Here is a 15,503-nt window from a genome sequence, read left to right as displayed (position 1 = left end):
TTCTTCTTCAACAGAGACAGAACTTGGTTCTTATTCTTTAACATAGACAGAACTTGGTTCTTTTTCTTTAACATAGACAGATGTTGGTTCTTTTCTTTAACATAGACAGAACTTGGTTCTTTTCTTCAACACAGACAGAACTTGGTTCTTCTTCTTTAACATAGACAGAACTTGGTTCTTTTTCTTTAACATAGACAGATGTTGGTTCTTCTTCTTTAACATAGACAGATGTTGGTTCTTCTTCTTCAACACAGACAGAACTTGGTTCTTATTCTTTAACATAGACAGAACTTGGTTCTTATTCTTTAACATAGACAGAACTTGGTTCTTATTCTTTAACATAGACAGAACTTGGTTCTTCTTCTTCAACACAGACAGAACTTGGTTCTTCTTCTTTAACATAGACAGATGTTGGTTCTTCTTCTTTAACATAGACAGATGTTGGTTCTTCTTCTTTAACATAGACAGAACTTGGTTCTTCTTCTTTAACATAGACAGATGTTGGTTCTTCTTCTTCAACACAAACAGAACTTGGTTCTTATTCTTTAACATAGACAGATGTTGGTTCTTGTTCTTTAACATACACTGAACTTGGTTCTTCTTCTTTAACATAGACATAACTTGGTTCTTCTTCTTTAACATAGACAGAACTTGGTTCTTCTTCTTTAACATAGACAGATGTTGGTTCTTCTTCTTCAACACACACAGATGTTGGTTCTTCTTCTTCAACACACACAGATGTTGGTTCTTCTTCTTTAACATAGACAGATGTTGGTTCTTCTTCTTTAACATAGACAGAACTTGGTTCTTCTTCTTTAACATAGACAGAACTTGAATCTTCTTCTTCAACACAGATAGAACTTGGTTCTTATTCTTTCACATAGACAGATGTTGGTTCTTCTTCTTTAACATAGACAGAACTTGGTTCTTCTTCTTCAACACACACAGATGTTGGTTCTTCTTTTTTAACATAGACAGATGTTGGTTCTTCTTCTTTAACATAGACAGAATTTGGTTCTTCTTCTTTAACATAGACAGAACTTGGTTCTTCTTCTTTAACACATACAGAACTTGGTTCTTCTTCTTTAACATAGACAGAATTTGGTTCTTCTTCTTTAACATAGACAGATGTTGGTTCTTCTTCTTTAACATAGACAGAACTTGGTTCTTCTTCTTTAACATAGACAGAACTTGGTTCTTCTTCTTTAACATAGACAGAACTAGGTTCTTCTTCTTTAACATAGACAGAACTTGGTTCTTTTTCTTCAACATAGACAGATGTTGGTTCTTCTTCTTTAACATAGACAGAACTTGGTTCTTCTTCTTTAACATAGACAGAACTTGGTTCTTCTTCTTTAACATAGACAGAACTTGGTTCTTCTTCTTTAACATAGACAGAACTAGGTTCTTCTTATTTAACATAGACAGAACTTGGTTCTTCTTATTTAACATAGACAGAACTTGGTTCTTTTTCTTCAACATAGACAGATGTTGGTTCTTCTTCTTTAACATAGACAGAACTTGGTTCTTCTTCTTTAACATAGACAGAACTAGGTTCTTCTTCTTGAACATAGACAGATGTTGGTTCTTCTTCTTCAACACAGACAGAACTTGGTTCTTATTCTTTAACATAGACAGAACTTGGTTCTTCTTCTTTAACATAGACAGAACTAGGTTCTTCGTCTTTAACATAGACAGAACTTGGTTCTTTTTCTTCAACATAGACAGATGTTGGTTCTTCTTCTTTAACATAGACAGAACTTGGTTCTTCTTCTTTAACATAGACAGAACTTGGTTCTTCTTCTTTAACATAGACAGAACTGGGTTCTTCTTCTTTAACATAGACAGAACTGGGTTCTTCTTATTTAACATAGACAGAACTTGGTTCTTTTTCTTCAACATAGATAGATGTTGGTTCTTCTTCTTTAACATAGACAGAACTTGGTTCTTCTTCTTTAACATAGACAGAACTTGGTTCTTCTTCTTTAACATAGACAGAACTAGGTTCTTCTTCTTTAACACAGACAGAACTTGGTTCTTCTCCTTTAACATAGACAGATGTTGGTTCTTCTTCTTTAAAATAGACAGATGTTGGTTCTTCTTCTTTAACATAGACAGAACTTGGTTCTTCTTCTTTAACATAGACAGATGTTGGTTTTTCTTCTTCAACACAGACAGATGTTGGTTCTTCTTCTTCAACACAGACAGATGTTGGTTCTTCTTCTTTAACATAGATAGAACTTGGTTCTTCTTCTTTAACATAGACAGAACTTGGTTCTTCTTCTTTAACATAGACAGAACTAGGTTCTTCTTCTTTAACATAGACAGAACTTGGTTCTTTTTCTTTAACATAGACAGAACTTGGTTCTTTTTCTTTAACATAGACAGATGTTGGTTCTTTTCTTCAACACAGACAGAACTTGGTTCTTCTTCTTTAACATAGACAGAACTTGGTTCTTTTTCTTTAACATAGACAGATGTTGGTTCTTCTTCTTCAACACAGACAGAACTTGGTTCTTATTCTTTAACAAAGACAGATGTTGGTTCTTCTTCTTTAACATAGACAGAACTTGATTCTTCTTCTTTAACATAGACAGAATTTGGTTCTTCTTCTTTAACATAGACAGATGTTGGTTCTTCTTCTTCAACACAGACAGAACTTGGTTCTTCTTCTTTAACATACACTGAACTTGGTTCTTCTTCTTTAACATAGACAGAACTTGGTTCTTCTTCTTTAACATAGACAGATGTTGGTTCTTCTTCTTCAACACAGACAGATGTTGGTTCTTCTTCTTTAAAATAGACAGATGTTGGTTCTTCTTCTTTAACATAGACAGAACTTGGTTCTTCTTCTTTAACATAGACAGATGTTGGTTTTTCTTCTTCAACACAGACAGATGTTGGTTCTTCTTCTTCAACACAGACAGATGTTGGTTCTTCTTCTTCAACACAGACAGATGTTGGTTCTTCTTCTTTAACATAGACAGAACTTGGTTCTTCTTCTTTAACATAGACAGAACTTGGTTCTTCTTCTTTAACATAGACAGAACTTGGTTCTTTTTCTTTAACATAGACAGATGTTGGTTCTTTTTCTTCAACACAGACAGAACTTGGTTCTTCTTCTTTAACATAGACAGAACTTGGTTCTTTTTCTTTAACATAGACAGATGTTGGTTCTTCTTCTTGAACATAGACAGATGTTGGTTCTTCTTCTTCAACACAGACAGAACTTGGTTCTTATTCTTTAACATAGACAGAACTTGGTTCTTCTTCTTTAACATAGACAGAACTTGGTTCTTCTTCTTTAACATAGACAGAACTTGGTTCTTCTTCTTTAACATAGACAGAACTAGGTTCTTCTTCTTTAACATAGACAGAACTTGGTTCTTCTTATTTAACATAGACAGAACTTGGTTCTTTTTCTTCAACATAGACAGATGTTGGTTCTTCTTCTTTAACATAGACAGAACTTGGTTCTTCTTCTTTAACATAGACAGAACTTGGTTCTTCTTCTTTAACATAGACAGAACTAGGTTCTTCTTCTTTAACATAGACAGAACTTGGTTCTTCTTATTTAACATAGACAGAACTTGGTTCTTCTTATTTAACATAGACAGATGTTGGTTCTTCTTCTTTAACATAGACAGATGTTGGTTCTTCTTCTTTAACATACACTGAACTTGGTTCTTCTTCTTTAACATAGACAGATGTTGGTTCTTCTTCTTTAACATAGACAGAACTTGGTTCTTCTTCTTTAACATACACTGAACTTGGTTCTTCTTCTTTAACATAGACAGAACTTGGTTCTTCTTCTTTAACATAGACAGATGTTGGTTCTTCTTCTTCAACACAGACAGATGTTGGTTCTTCTTCTTTAAAATAGACAGATGTTGGTTCTTCTTCTTTAACATAGACAGAACTTGGTTCTTCTTCTTTAACATAGAGAGATGTTGGTTTTTCTTCTTCAACACAGACAGATGTTGGTTCTTCTTCTTCAACACAAACAGATGTTGGTTCTTCTTCTTTAACATAGACAGAACTTGGTTCTTCTTCTTTAACATAGACAGAACTAGGTTCTTCTTCTTTAACATAGACAGAACTTGGTTCTTTTTCTTTAACATAGACAGATGTTGGTTCTTTTTCTTCAACACAGACAGAACTTGGTTCTTCTTCTTTAACATAGACAGAACTTGGTTCTTCTTCTTTAACATAGACAGATGTTGGTTCTTCTTTTTCAACACAGACAGATGTTGGTTCTTCTTCTTTAAAATAGACAGATGTTGGTTCTTCTTCTTTAACATAGACAGAACTTGATTCTTCTTCTTTAACATAGAGAGATGTTGGTTTTTCTTCTTCAACACAGACAGATGTTGGTTCTTCTTCTTCAACACAGACAGATGTTGGTTCTTCTTCTTTAACATAGACAGAACTTGGTTCTTCTTCTTTAACATAGACAGAACTTGGTTCTTCTTCTTTAACATAGACAGAATTTGGTTCTTCTTCTTTAACATAGACAGAACTAGGTTCTTCTTCTTTAACATAGACAGATGTTGGTTCTTCTTCTTCAACACAGACAGAACTTGGTTCTTATTCTTTAACATAGACAGAACTTGGTTCTTATTCTTTAACATAGACAGAACTTGGTTCTTCTTCTTCAACACAGACAGAACTTGGTTCTTCTTCTTTAACATAGACAGATGTTGGTTCTTCTTCTTTAACATAGACAGATGTTGGTTCTTCTTTTTTAACATAGACAGAACTTGGTTCTTCTTCTTTAACATAGACAGAACTTGGTTCTTCTTCTTTAACATAGACAGATGTTGGTTCTTCTTCTTCAACACAGACAGAACTTGGTTCTTATTCTTTAACATAGACAGAACTTGGTTCTTATTCTTTAACATAGACAGAACTTGGTTCTTCTTCTTCAACACAGACAGAACTTGGTTCTTCTTCTTTAACATAGACAGATGTTGGTTCTTCTTCTTTAACATAGACAGATGTTGGTTCTTCTTTTTTAACATAGACAGAACTTGGTTCTTCTTCTTTAACATAGACAGAACTTGGTTCTTCTTCTTTAACATAGACAGATGTTGGTTCTTCTTCTTCAACACAAACAGAACTTGGTTCTTATTTTTTAACATAGACAGATGTTGGTTCTTCTTTAATACAGACAGGACTTGGTTCTTCTTTAACATAGACAGGACTTGGTTCTTCTTTAACATAAACAGGACTTAGTTCTTCTTTAACATAGACAGGAAGTTGTTTTTCTTCCTTAATGTAAACAGAACCTAGTTTTTATCATTTAACATAGACAGGACTTGTTTCTTCTTTAACATAGACACGACTTGTTTGTAGTAGAACTCTCTCAAAGTACGATAAAAATGCTTGATGAAGTCCTGGTGAATTATAAATATATTTTGTTTTCTCTAGAAGGACGAAAGTTTTGTGTTGACAGCATTATTCTCTGCCATTGAAGAGGATAACTTAGTAGGAGTTGAGGAGTTGATGACCATGTCAAAAGTTGATGTGAATCTAGCAAACAGAGTGAGTATGGATATTATATTTGTTAATAAACTGTGTCACTAATGTGTATGTACCTAACTAACAGTGTGACTAAGGACGTTATAGTTCTTAATAAACTGTGTCACTAATGTGTATGTATCTAACTAACAGTGTGACTAAGGACCTTACAGTTGTTAATAAACTGTGTCACTAATGTGTATGTATCTAACTAACAGTGTGACTAAGGACCTTACAGTTGTTAATAAACTGTGTCACTAATGTGTATGTATCTAACTAACAGTGTGACTAAGGACGTTATATTTGTTAGTAAACTGTCACTAATGTGTATGTATCTAACTAACAGTGTGACTAAGGACGTTATAGGTACAAGTAAAGTAAGAAGGAAGTTGAATCTCAGATCTTTATACGTTGTGTCATACATAAATAGAATTAAAGGTATAGAGTAAAAGATTCCTATAATGGGACGTAACTCGATTCGTTACATGCTTACGTCATAACAAATAACCTTGTATACTAGTATAGCATTGTAGACAAAAGGAAATTGTAAAGAACATGATTTGAGAATTGTGTGTACCTTGTGTGGAAAATATTATATCTTGAAACACTAAAACTAACTCAGCGACGAAGACATTCGTGTTTTAAATAATTATCGCTTGCTTAAATTAAAATATTTATGTAAAATAGAATTTATATACAAATTCTTAATACGAAGGTACATATATTATTGTAAACGTAACCAACAAGACCAAGCTTATAAAGTGTATGGGGTATTGGGCCGCCTCCTTCTACAGTTATGAGCCATAGCACGAAAACCGTTCGTACGATGTAAAGGTACTTGTGGTAAAAACAAAATTGTTACATTAAGCGTTTAATTGTTTGTCCTCTAATACAATCTTTTTTTGGGGAGTGCTTTCTTTACCAAACTTCATTGAAGTTGATTTAACTAAGTTGTCTGAACTAGACACAGATAGACGGACGACGTTATTTTATATTTGTATCAATATGTACATACAGTGAGAAGAACGCTTTTCAACTTTTTCTACCCTGAAGATTCTCAAATGACAACTAGATGCCAGAATATGCATAAGAATTATTTGAATTGATGTTGCTTAGGCTTAGTTTAATTTAAAATACATCGAACAAATTATTTTTCTGCCATGAATTATTTTGATGTTGTTGATTATGTTTACAGAATCCTATAAAACAGGTTTCCAAATCATGACCAATGTTTCGGCTTTTGAACGTTCTTGTTTTTAATAGGGACCGATGCTCAGTTTCTATACAGTTTATATTGTAACGAAATGTTTCGTGTTGTTCTCTCCTAGCTTTCTAATATCTTACACTCACTAGAACTAGTGTCTTCACAGAATGGACATACTGCAGTCCATATCGCAGCTGGTCTGGGACATCTGGAGATATTAAGGTTTCTTCATTCTAAAGGTGCTGAACTGGAGTGTCTCGATACCGTAAGTATATACAGTACCTTAATGAAGGGAAGAGCCATAGAGGGATTGAAGGGGTTTCAACCCCTTCCATATAAACTACCAAAAAGGGGCCGTAAAACAAAGCAACTTTATTTCTAGTTTAATGACTTCCTGCTGAAACAACACCCATAAGCAAAATTCCTGGTTCTGTCTCTGTTAATATAGTGTAAGCTGAAATTAAGTAACATATGTACATTAATAGTCACATAAACATAAAGTTAGGAATGCTTATTTTATAGCCCTATTATCTCTGTTAGAACCTCCACATCTGTGTTCAATCCTGAGTATCTCTGTTAAAATATAAATACCTGTATTAGAATTGAAATAATGTGTTAGAGTGTAACACATTAGAAAGTGGCTGTATTAAAACATAAACAAATCTGTTAAAATATAAATACCTGTATTAGAATTGAAATAATGTGTTAGAGTGTAACACATTATAAAGTGGCTGTATTAAAACATAAACACATTTGTTAAAATATAAACACCTGTATTAGAATTGAAATAATGTGTTAGAGTGTAACACATTATAAAGTGGCTGTATTAAAACATAAACACATTTGTTAAAATATAAATATCTGTATTAGAATTGAAATAATGTGTTAGAATGTAACACATTAGAAAGTGGCTGTATTAAAACATAAACACATTTGTTAAAATATAAATACCTGTATTAGAATTGAAATAATGTGTTAGAGTGTAACACATTATAAAGTGGCTGTATTAAAACATAAACACATTTGTTAAAATATAAACACCTGTATTAGAATTGAAATAATGTGTTAGAGTGTAACACATTAGAAAGTGGCTGTATTAAAACATAAACACATTTGTTAAAATATAAATACCTGTATTAGAATTGAAATAATGTGTTAGAATGTAACACATTAGAAAGTGGCTGTATTAAAACATAAACACATTTGTTAAAATATAAATACCTGTATTAGAATTGAAATAATGTGTTAGAGTGTAACACATTATAAAGTGGCTGTATTAAAACATAAACACATTTGTTAAAATATAAACACCTGTATTAGAATTGAAATAATGTGTTAGAGTGTAACACATTAGAAAGTGGCTGTATTAAAACATAAACACATTTGTTAAAATATAAATACCTGTATTAGAATTGAAATAATGTGTTAGAATGTAACACATTAGAAAGTGGCTGTATTAAAACATAAACACATTTGTTAAAATATAAATACCTGTATTAGAATTGAAATAATGTGTTAGAATGTAACACATTAGAAAGTGGCTGTATTAAAACATAAACACATTTGTTAAAATATAAATCCCTGTATTAGAATTGAAATAATGTGTTAGAATGTAACAGATTAGAAAGTGGCTGTATTAAAACATAAACACATTTGTTAAAATATAAATACCTGTATTAGAATTGAAATAATGTGTTAGAGTGTAACACATTAGAAAGTGGCTGTATTAAAACATAAACACATTTGTTAAAATATAAATACCTGTATCAGAATTGAAATAATGTGTTAGAGTGTAACACATTAGAACGTGGCTGTATTAAAACATAAACACATTTGTTAAAATATAAACACCTGTATTAGAATTGAAATAATGTGTTAGAGTGTAACACATTAGAAAGTGGCTGTATTAAAACATAAACACATTTGTTAAAATATAAATATCTGTATTAGAATTGAAATAATGTGTTAGAGTGTAACACATTAGAAAGTGGCTGTATTAAAACATAAACACATTTGTTAAAATATAAATATCTGTATTAGAATTGAAATAATGTGCTAGAGTGTAACACATTAGAAAGTGGCTGTATTAAAACATAAACACATTTGTTAAAATATAAATACCTGTATTAGAATTGAAATAATGTGTGTGTAACACATTAGAAAGTGGCTGTATTAAAACATTAACACATTTGTTAAAATATAAATACCATTATTGAAATAATGTGTTAGAATGTAACACATTAGAAAGTGGCTGTATTAAAACATAAACACATTTGTTAAAATATAAATACCTGTATTAGAATTGAAATAATGTGTTAGAGTGTAACACATTAGAAAGTGGCTGTATTAAAATATAAACACATTTGTTAAAATATAAATACCTGTATTAGAATTTAAACAACTGAGAATAGCAGTCAGTTTTTCCTAGTTCATTGTGTGTTTGAACGAAACCACGTTGTTTTAATATAACAGTAAAAACGCTTTAGAAACATACTAAAAGTTTTTGTTTATTGGAACATGGTTCCTGTTTCGTGTGTTAAAACATATAGTGTGATTCCCCAAATTAAAACCACTTCATTAAGCTTTAAACTCTTGTCTTAGCTCACTGCTAAGCCTATTGTGAACTTTTCCTTAAAAAAAAAAACAACAAACGAACGACAACTTAGTTATAACATACGTTACATAATTTTTTCATTGGCTATATATGTTATTTTCTTGGAACGTTCAATTTCTAGACTTGTAATATGCCAATAAATAAAATAATAACCTTACATTAGTTACGTGACACACATTCAGGGGGCGTATGATTTATTATTACAGTGTGGGAGTGTCACTTCGTTCTTTAAGAAGTTATTTTTGATAAACCTTCGATATCAAATGTTTATTTTTTCAGCACGGTGATAACGCCATCACGTGGGCAGCAAGAGAGGGCCACATCCAGGTCATCAAGTATTTGTTGGAGCAGGGGGTTGTGGTGGACACCCAGAATAAGGTGAAACGTTTCCTCTTTAATTGATGGTGTTCATAGAAACGTTGGAGTAAAATAAAATTAGAATCGAAACGATGTTCAGTAGTCCTAACAAGCGAAACGTGTCGAAGTAATAATTATGTAGGTCCGCAGCATAATCTACTGTCGCGAACGTTTCCTTTACTGAATAAGCAATCTCTTTCAGTAGAATTTCTGTATTTAAACACTACAATGTGATGTTGTGTAAAAGTGAACGTTTCTTTTTTCTGTTACCACAGGCTGGTCAGACGGCTCTGCATGTCGCTGCGCTTTATAATCGAGGAGAAACGATTCTGTTATTGTGTAAGTACGGATGGAACACAAATGCACAAAATAAGGTAAGCACAGCCTTTGTTTTTTACAAACTTATCTTACAAACAATGTGTATCTAAAATGTTAAACTTTCCAGTAACAATTGGTGTCTCGACTCTCGATATATTTTACACCCCTTCAAGATGGAAATACTGCAGAATTCGTACAGGCAACTTAACCAATTACTTAACTTGATAAGCAACAACCAAAGTAACTGGGCCCGGCATAGCCAGGTAGTTATAGGGCGCTCGACTCTTAATCTGAGGGTCGCGAGTTAAAATCTCCGTTACACCAAACATACTCGCCCTTTCAACCAATTTTACCTTTCTGGCATATCATACCTGGAGTCTGCCAACTGGGAATCACACATCTTGTAGAATGCTTGTTGTTTTAATTTGGTAATTACCATATTTTGCTTTCCATTTCGGTTACCAAAGATTTTATTATTAAACTTATTAGCTTACGTATAGGTCGCGGGTTCGAAACCCCGTCCAACCAAACATACTCGCCCTTTCAACCGTGGAAACGTTATTAATGTGACGGTCAATCCCACTATTCGTTGGTAAAAGAGTAGCCCAACAGTTGGCGTTGGATGGTGATGAATAACTGCCTTCCCTCGACTATTACACTGCTAAATTAGGGATGGCTAGCGCAGATAGTCCTCGTATAGTTTTGCGCGAAATTCAAAACAAACTAAACCAATTTTACCTTTCTGGCATATCGTACCTGGAGTCTTCCAAGTTGGAATGATTCATCTTGTAGAATGCTTGTTGTTTTAATTTGGTAATTACAAACAAACAAACAAAATACTTCCACGCTCGAGTTATACACAACTGTACCGAACATATTATGGACGCAGAAAAAAAGTGGATTTATCACATGTTAATCGATTTGTTTCTACTCAGCCTTGTGTTCTGTTGTAGATGCATATTTATTATATTATTATTATTATGTCTCTCGATTCCATGAAGGAACATAGGGCCGCAATCGCTTGCGGATTCATTAACAGGCTGGTTTTTTAAGTGAGTAGATTGTTAGCCTACTGCACAACCCCCAACCAGGAGGAGAAACCTGAGCCGTCCCTAATTTAGCAGTGTAAGACTAGAGGGAAGGCAGCTAGTCATCACCACCCACCGCCAACTCTTGGGCTATTATTTCACCAACGAATAGTGGGATTGACCGTAACATTATAACGCTCCCAATGCTGAAAGGGCGAGCAAGTTTGGCGCGACCGGGATGCGAACCCGAGATCCTCGGATTACGAGCCGCACGCCTAACTCGCTCGGCCGGCACAAGATGCATATTACCAGTGCCAAACATACGGAAAGGTTGCTGGTCTTAAAATGTTAAGAAACTATACGGAAAGGTTGCTGGTCTCAAAATGTTAAGAAACTATACGGAAAGGTTGCCGGTCTCAAAATGTTAAGAAACTATAGGACTCATTTTCATCTACTTCACGAGCTATTTTCAAAGAGGGAGGATATGGGGTTACTGTAACCTTTCCATTCACATAGAACACTGTAAAAACTGAGAAAGTAAAAAAGTTTACTATGATTATTTTTATGTCATTTTTGTTATGCCTTAGTGGTTTTATGGACACTGGTCAAGAAACACGTAAACTGTAGTCAGAGTTTGTGGCTATAGGATACCAACCGCAAATACTTTTGTGCAAATATTTGGTCTGATTCTGGTGCGTTTTATGTTTGTGTTGTATTGTAGTTTGACACCAACAACGTCAACGTTCCAGGAAACCTCAGTGTTTTATGTCAGGGACATAAGGACGTAACTCTGAACTTAGAGCAAACTTAGATAATAAAGAAACAAACCGACTTGGTGGAGGTACTTATATTATTACTCCAATAAAATATCTCTTATAGTAAGTTATACGATCATCATATTATCTGTATAACTTCAATGGATTGTTTAGGAGGGAGAGACTCCCCTACATTGTGCGGCCCTCCGAGGGAACCTAGAAGCAGCTCGTTGTTTACTCAGTGCTGGCGCTCAAATTGACCTTGTGGACAAGGTAACTAATCTAGTATATTGTGTTTCTGTAGTAACATCATGTGTAGAATTAGGATGGATTTTATTTAATTTTTCTATAACAACGCCAGGTACAATGAAATAATTTATTGTATTTAATGTTTCTATAGCAACGCCAGATGCAATGAAAGGATCTATTGTATTTAATGTTTTTATAGCAACGCCAGGTACAATGAGAGGATTGATTATATTTAACGTTTCTATAGCAACACCAGGTAAAATAAAAGAATTTATTGTATTTAATGTTTCTATAACAACACCAGGTACAATGAAAGGATCTATTGTATTTAACGTTTCTACAGCAACATCAGGTACAATGAAAGAATTTATTGTATTTAATGTTTCTATAACAACACCAGCTACAATGAAAGGATCTATTGTATTTAATGTTTCTATAGCAACGCCAAGTACAATGAGAGGATTGATTGTATTTAACGTTTCTATAAAAACGCCAGGTACAATGAGAGGATCTATTGTATTTAATGTTTCTATAGCAACGCCAGGTGCAATGAAAAGATCTATTGTATTTAATGTTTCTATAGCAACGCCAGGTGCAATGAGAGGATCTATTGTATTTAACGTTTCGATAACAACGCCAGGTACAATGAGAGGATCTATTGTATTTAATGTTTCTATAGCAACGCCAGGGGCAGTGAAAGGATTTATTGTATTTAATGTTTCTATAACAACGCCAGGTACAATGAGAGGATCTATTGTATTTAATGTTTCTATAACAACGCCAGGTACAATGAGAGGATTGATTGTATTTAATGTTTCTATAGCAACGCCAGGTACAATAAGAGGATTGATTGTATTTAATGTTTCTATAGCAACGCCAGGTACAGTGAAAGGATTATATTGGTACCTCGGTTTTCGAACTTAATCCGTTCCAGACGGCTCTTCGAAAACCGAATGAATTTTTCCCATAAGAAATACTGTAAATTAAATTAATCCGTTACATACCTCCAAAAATTACGCATTATGAAGCATTTTAAGTAAAAATATTGCTTATTTAAACCTGTATAATAATACTTACATGTCAACCACAAAAACTATAAACACAATAAAAAACAATAAATGAAACAATAATAAAAAAACCAAAACAAACAAAAAAATTAACTGCACTTTACCTGTGCTGAGGCGATCTGATGGTGTAAGTGAAAGGTGGTGAGGAAAGTGGAGAGTAGGAAGGTTATTATTGTTTGGAAGGGGAGTCACATTCCATAAAAACGTCAGGTAACTCTCCTTCTGGGTTTTTTTCTCTTTTCTGTCCCTTTGCACCGCTACAACCTGCTTGAGACTCACTGGACCCATTTCTCACTAGAAACTTGTCTAATGAGATTTGTTTCTGCCTGGCACCCTCCCCATGTCTCACCACACTATGTATGCCACTTCTCTTCCCAAATTTGTCAAACCACCCTCTACTAGCCTTAAAGGCATCACTTGTATCAGCACTCGTTCCAGGGGTGTTTTTCAGGAGGGTAAGCATGCAATTGCTTTGCTCTCTCACAAATGATGGTCTCAGAAACGCTATCACCAACTAACTGTTTTCCGTTTACCCAAATCAAAAACAGTTTTTCTACCTCTTCCATTGTTTGTGATCTTTGTTTCGTAAGCACTGTCACTACTTTTGGAACATCAGCTCCTTTGATGACCTCTTTATTTTTCAGTATGGTGCAGACTTCACCATACCAAACTGTGTAGCAAGGTCAGACACGCAAACACCACTCTCATACTTCGCTGTGAGATCTATTGTGGCTCTAACAACTTTTCTTTTTGGTTTGCTGCTTTTATTATCCTTCTTTGACCCCATGGTGGCTCTAACAACTTTTCTTTTTGGTTTGCTGCTTTTATTATCCTTCTTTGACCCCATGGTGACTTATTTAATCAGAATATTTAGAAAAACAACAAAAACTAAAACGACAACATTCACATCATATTTTAGCGGGTGTGGGTAAAATGTTTTGGGCAAGTTTGGCGTGGGCCGAAAATGATCGAAGGGTCGTTCGGGTTATTTCGGGGGTTCGGGCTACGACAGCTTGGTTCGGGAACCGAGTTTATGTTTGACAACCGAGACATTTTTTTCTCAAACAATATGTCCGAAAACCGAATTGTTCGAGAAGGGAGTCGTTCGAGAACCGAGGTACCACTGTACGTACTTATATTTAACGTTTTTTACAATAAAACTAGTGATAAATTAAGTTTGGTTTAAATATCAAGCACTACAAGCCCAGCCATGACTAATTTTCACCATTCTTTCGTCACTAAGTGAATGAATGTTTAGTAACCAGTAAGTGTAGGGAGTGTGTTCTGTTTTCAGAATGGCAGCACACCACTTCACCTGTCTCTACAGAGCTACGAAGAACAAGTATCAATGTTCCTGCTTCAGTCCTCTTCTCAGATAGACATGGTTGACAAAGTAAGTTGAAACGTATGTATTATCTGTAGAATCTGAGGTTACACCAGGGTTTGTATTTGAAAATCTGGCCCTTCTGACGTAGGACATATATCTAGGAACTGTCCTTTTATGTTCTCAATTAACAAACACTTGTAAGTATTACTAGTATATATTTAAATATTCCTAATCATTAGCAATTGTGTTATCCCACTTTTGAATCTGCCATGCTAAGATTTTGTGGGGATTCTTCTCGTACGTTATTTTATATATTTTTAATCCAATAAAACATCTGTTGTTTTTTTGTATTTTCCAATGTTACAACTATCTAAAAATACAATAAGTTTTCATAAATAATTCATACTTACCAATAAATTACCCACGTAGTTTATTCACACACCTATGAAATAAATGTAAATCAGATGAAACACATTTAAGACGTATAAGTAGAGAAATAATTATAAGGTTATGTCGTGTTTTTGCTACAGCATAAAGAAGCTCCTATTCACATATGTGCTAGAGAAGGACTTTTAACCCTAGCTCAGACGCTGTGTGCTTTTGGTTGTAAAGTAGATGCTGCTAACAAGGTGAGCTTAATTACTGATCAAAACACACTATTGTATGTTAACTATTTAAATTATCTTTCACATATTTTATGTTAATTTTTATCTAACAAGTGAGACATCATATAAGGCCGTTATTTAAAAAACCAGACGTTTCTGCTTCCATTGGTAGTTACAACATAGCTGTATATAACTCACTAAGACCTACTCTATTTATAACTATGACATAGTTCTATATAACTCACCAAGACCTACATCTATTGTTAACTATGACATAATTGTATATTATTCAGTAAGACCTACTTCTATTGTAAGTTGTATATAATTGTTAACTGTGACATAATTGTATATTATTCAGTAAGACCTACTTCTATTGTAAGTTGTATATAATTGTTAACTGTGACATAATTGTATATTATTCAGTAAGACCTACTTCTATTGTAAGTTGTATATAATTGT

General features: G+C 33.6%; 1 protein-coding gene across 3 annotated transcripts in view; it reads left to right on the top strand.

Moving 5' to 3' along the window:
- Nucleotides 1-15,503, top strand: part of LOC143222355 (death-associated protein kinase 1-like) — a 113,633-nt gene that overhangs the window by 66,380 nt on the left and 31,750 nt on the right. The window contains exons 3-9 of one of the 3 annotated variants that reach the window (XM_076448789.1): nt 5,434-5,544; nt 6,891-6,989; nt 9,618-9,716; nt 9,971-10,069; nt 11,971-12,069; nt 14,407-14,505; nt 14,970-15,068. In XM_076448789.1, the coding sequence (XP_076304904.1) occupies nt 5,434-5,544; nt 6,891-6,989; nt 9,618-9,716; nt 9,971-10,069; nt 11,971-12,069; nt 14,407-14,505; nt 14,970-15,068 (705 nt within the window). Of the gene's footprint in view, nt 1-5,430; nt 5,545-6,890; nt 6,990-9,617; nt 9,717-9,970; nt 10,070-11,970; nt 12,070-14,406; nt 14,506-14,969; nt 15,069-15,503 lie in introns of all 3 variants that reach the window. The other 2 variants (XM_076448788.1, XM_076448790.1) reach the window with 2 other exon arrangements.

This window comes from Tachypleus tridentatus, chromosome 8 (assembly GCF_004210375.1).
Source record: "Tachypleus tridentatus isolate NWPU-2018 chromosome 8, ASM421037v1, whole genome shotgun sequence".
Classification (NCBI taxonomy): Eukaryota; Metazoa; Arthropoda; class Merostomata; order Xiphosura; family Limulidae; genus Tachypleus; species Tachypleus tridentatus.
This window is presented reverse-complemented; position numbering and strand designations above follow the sequence as displayed.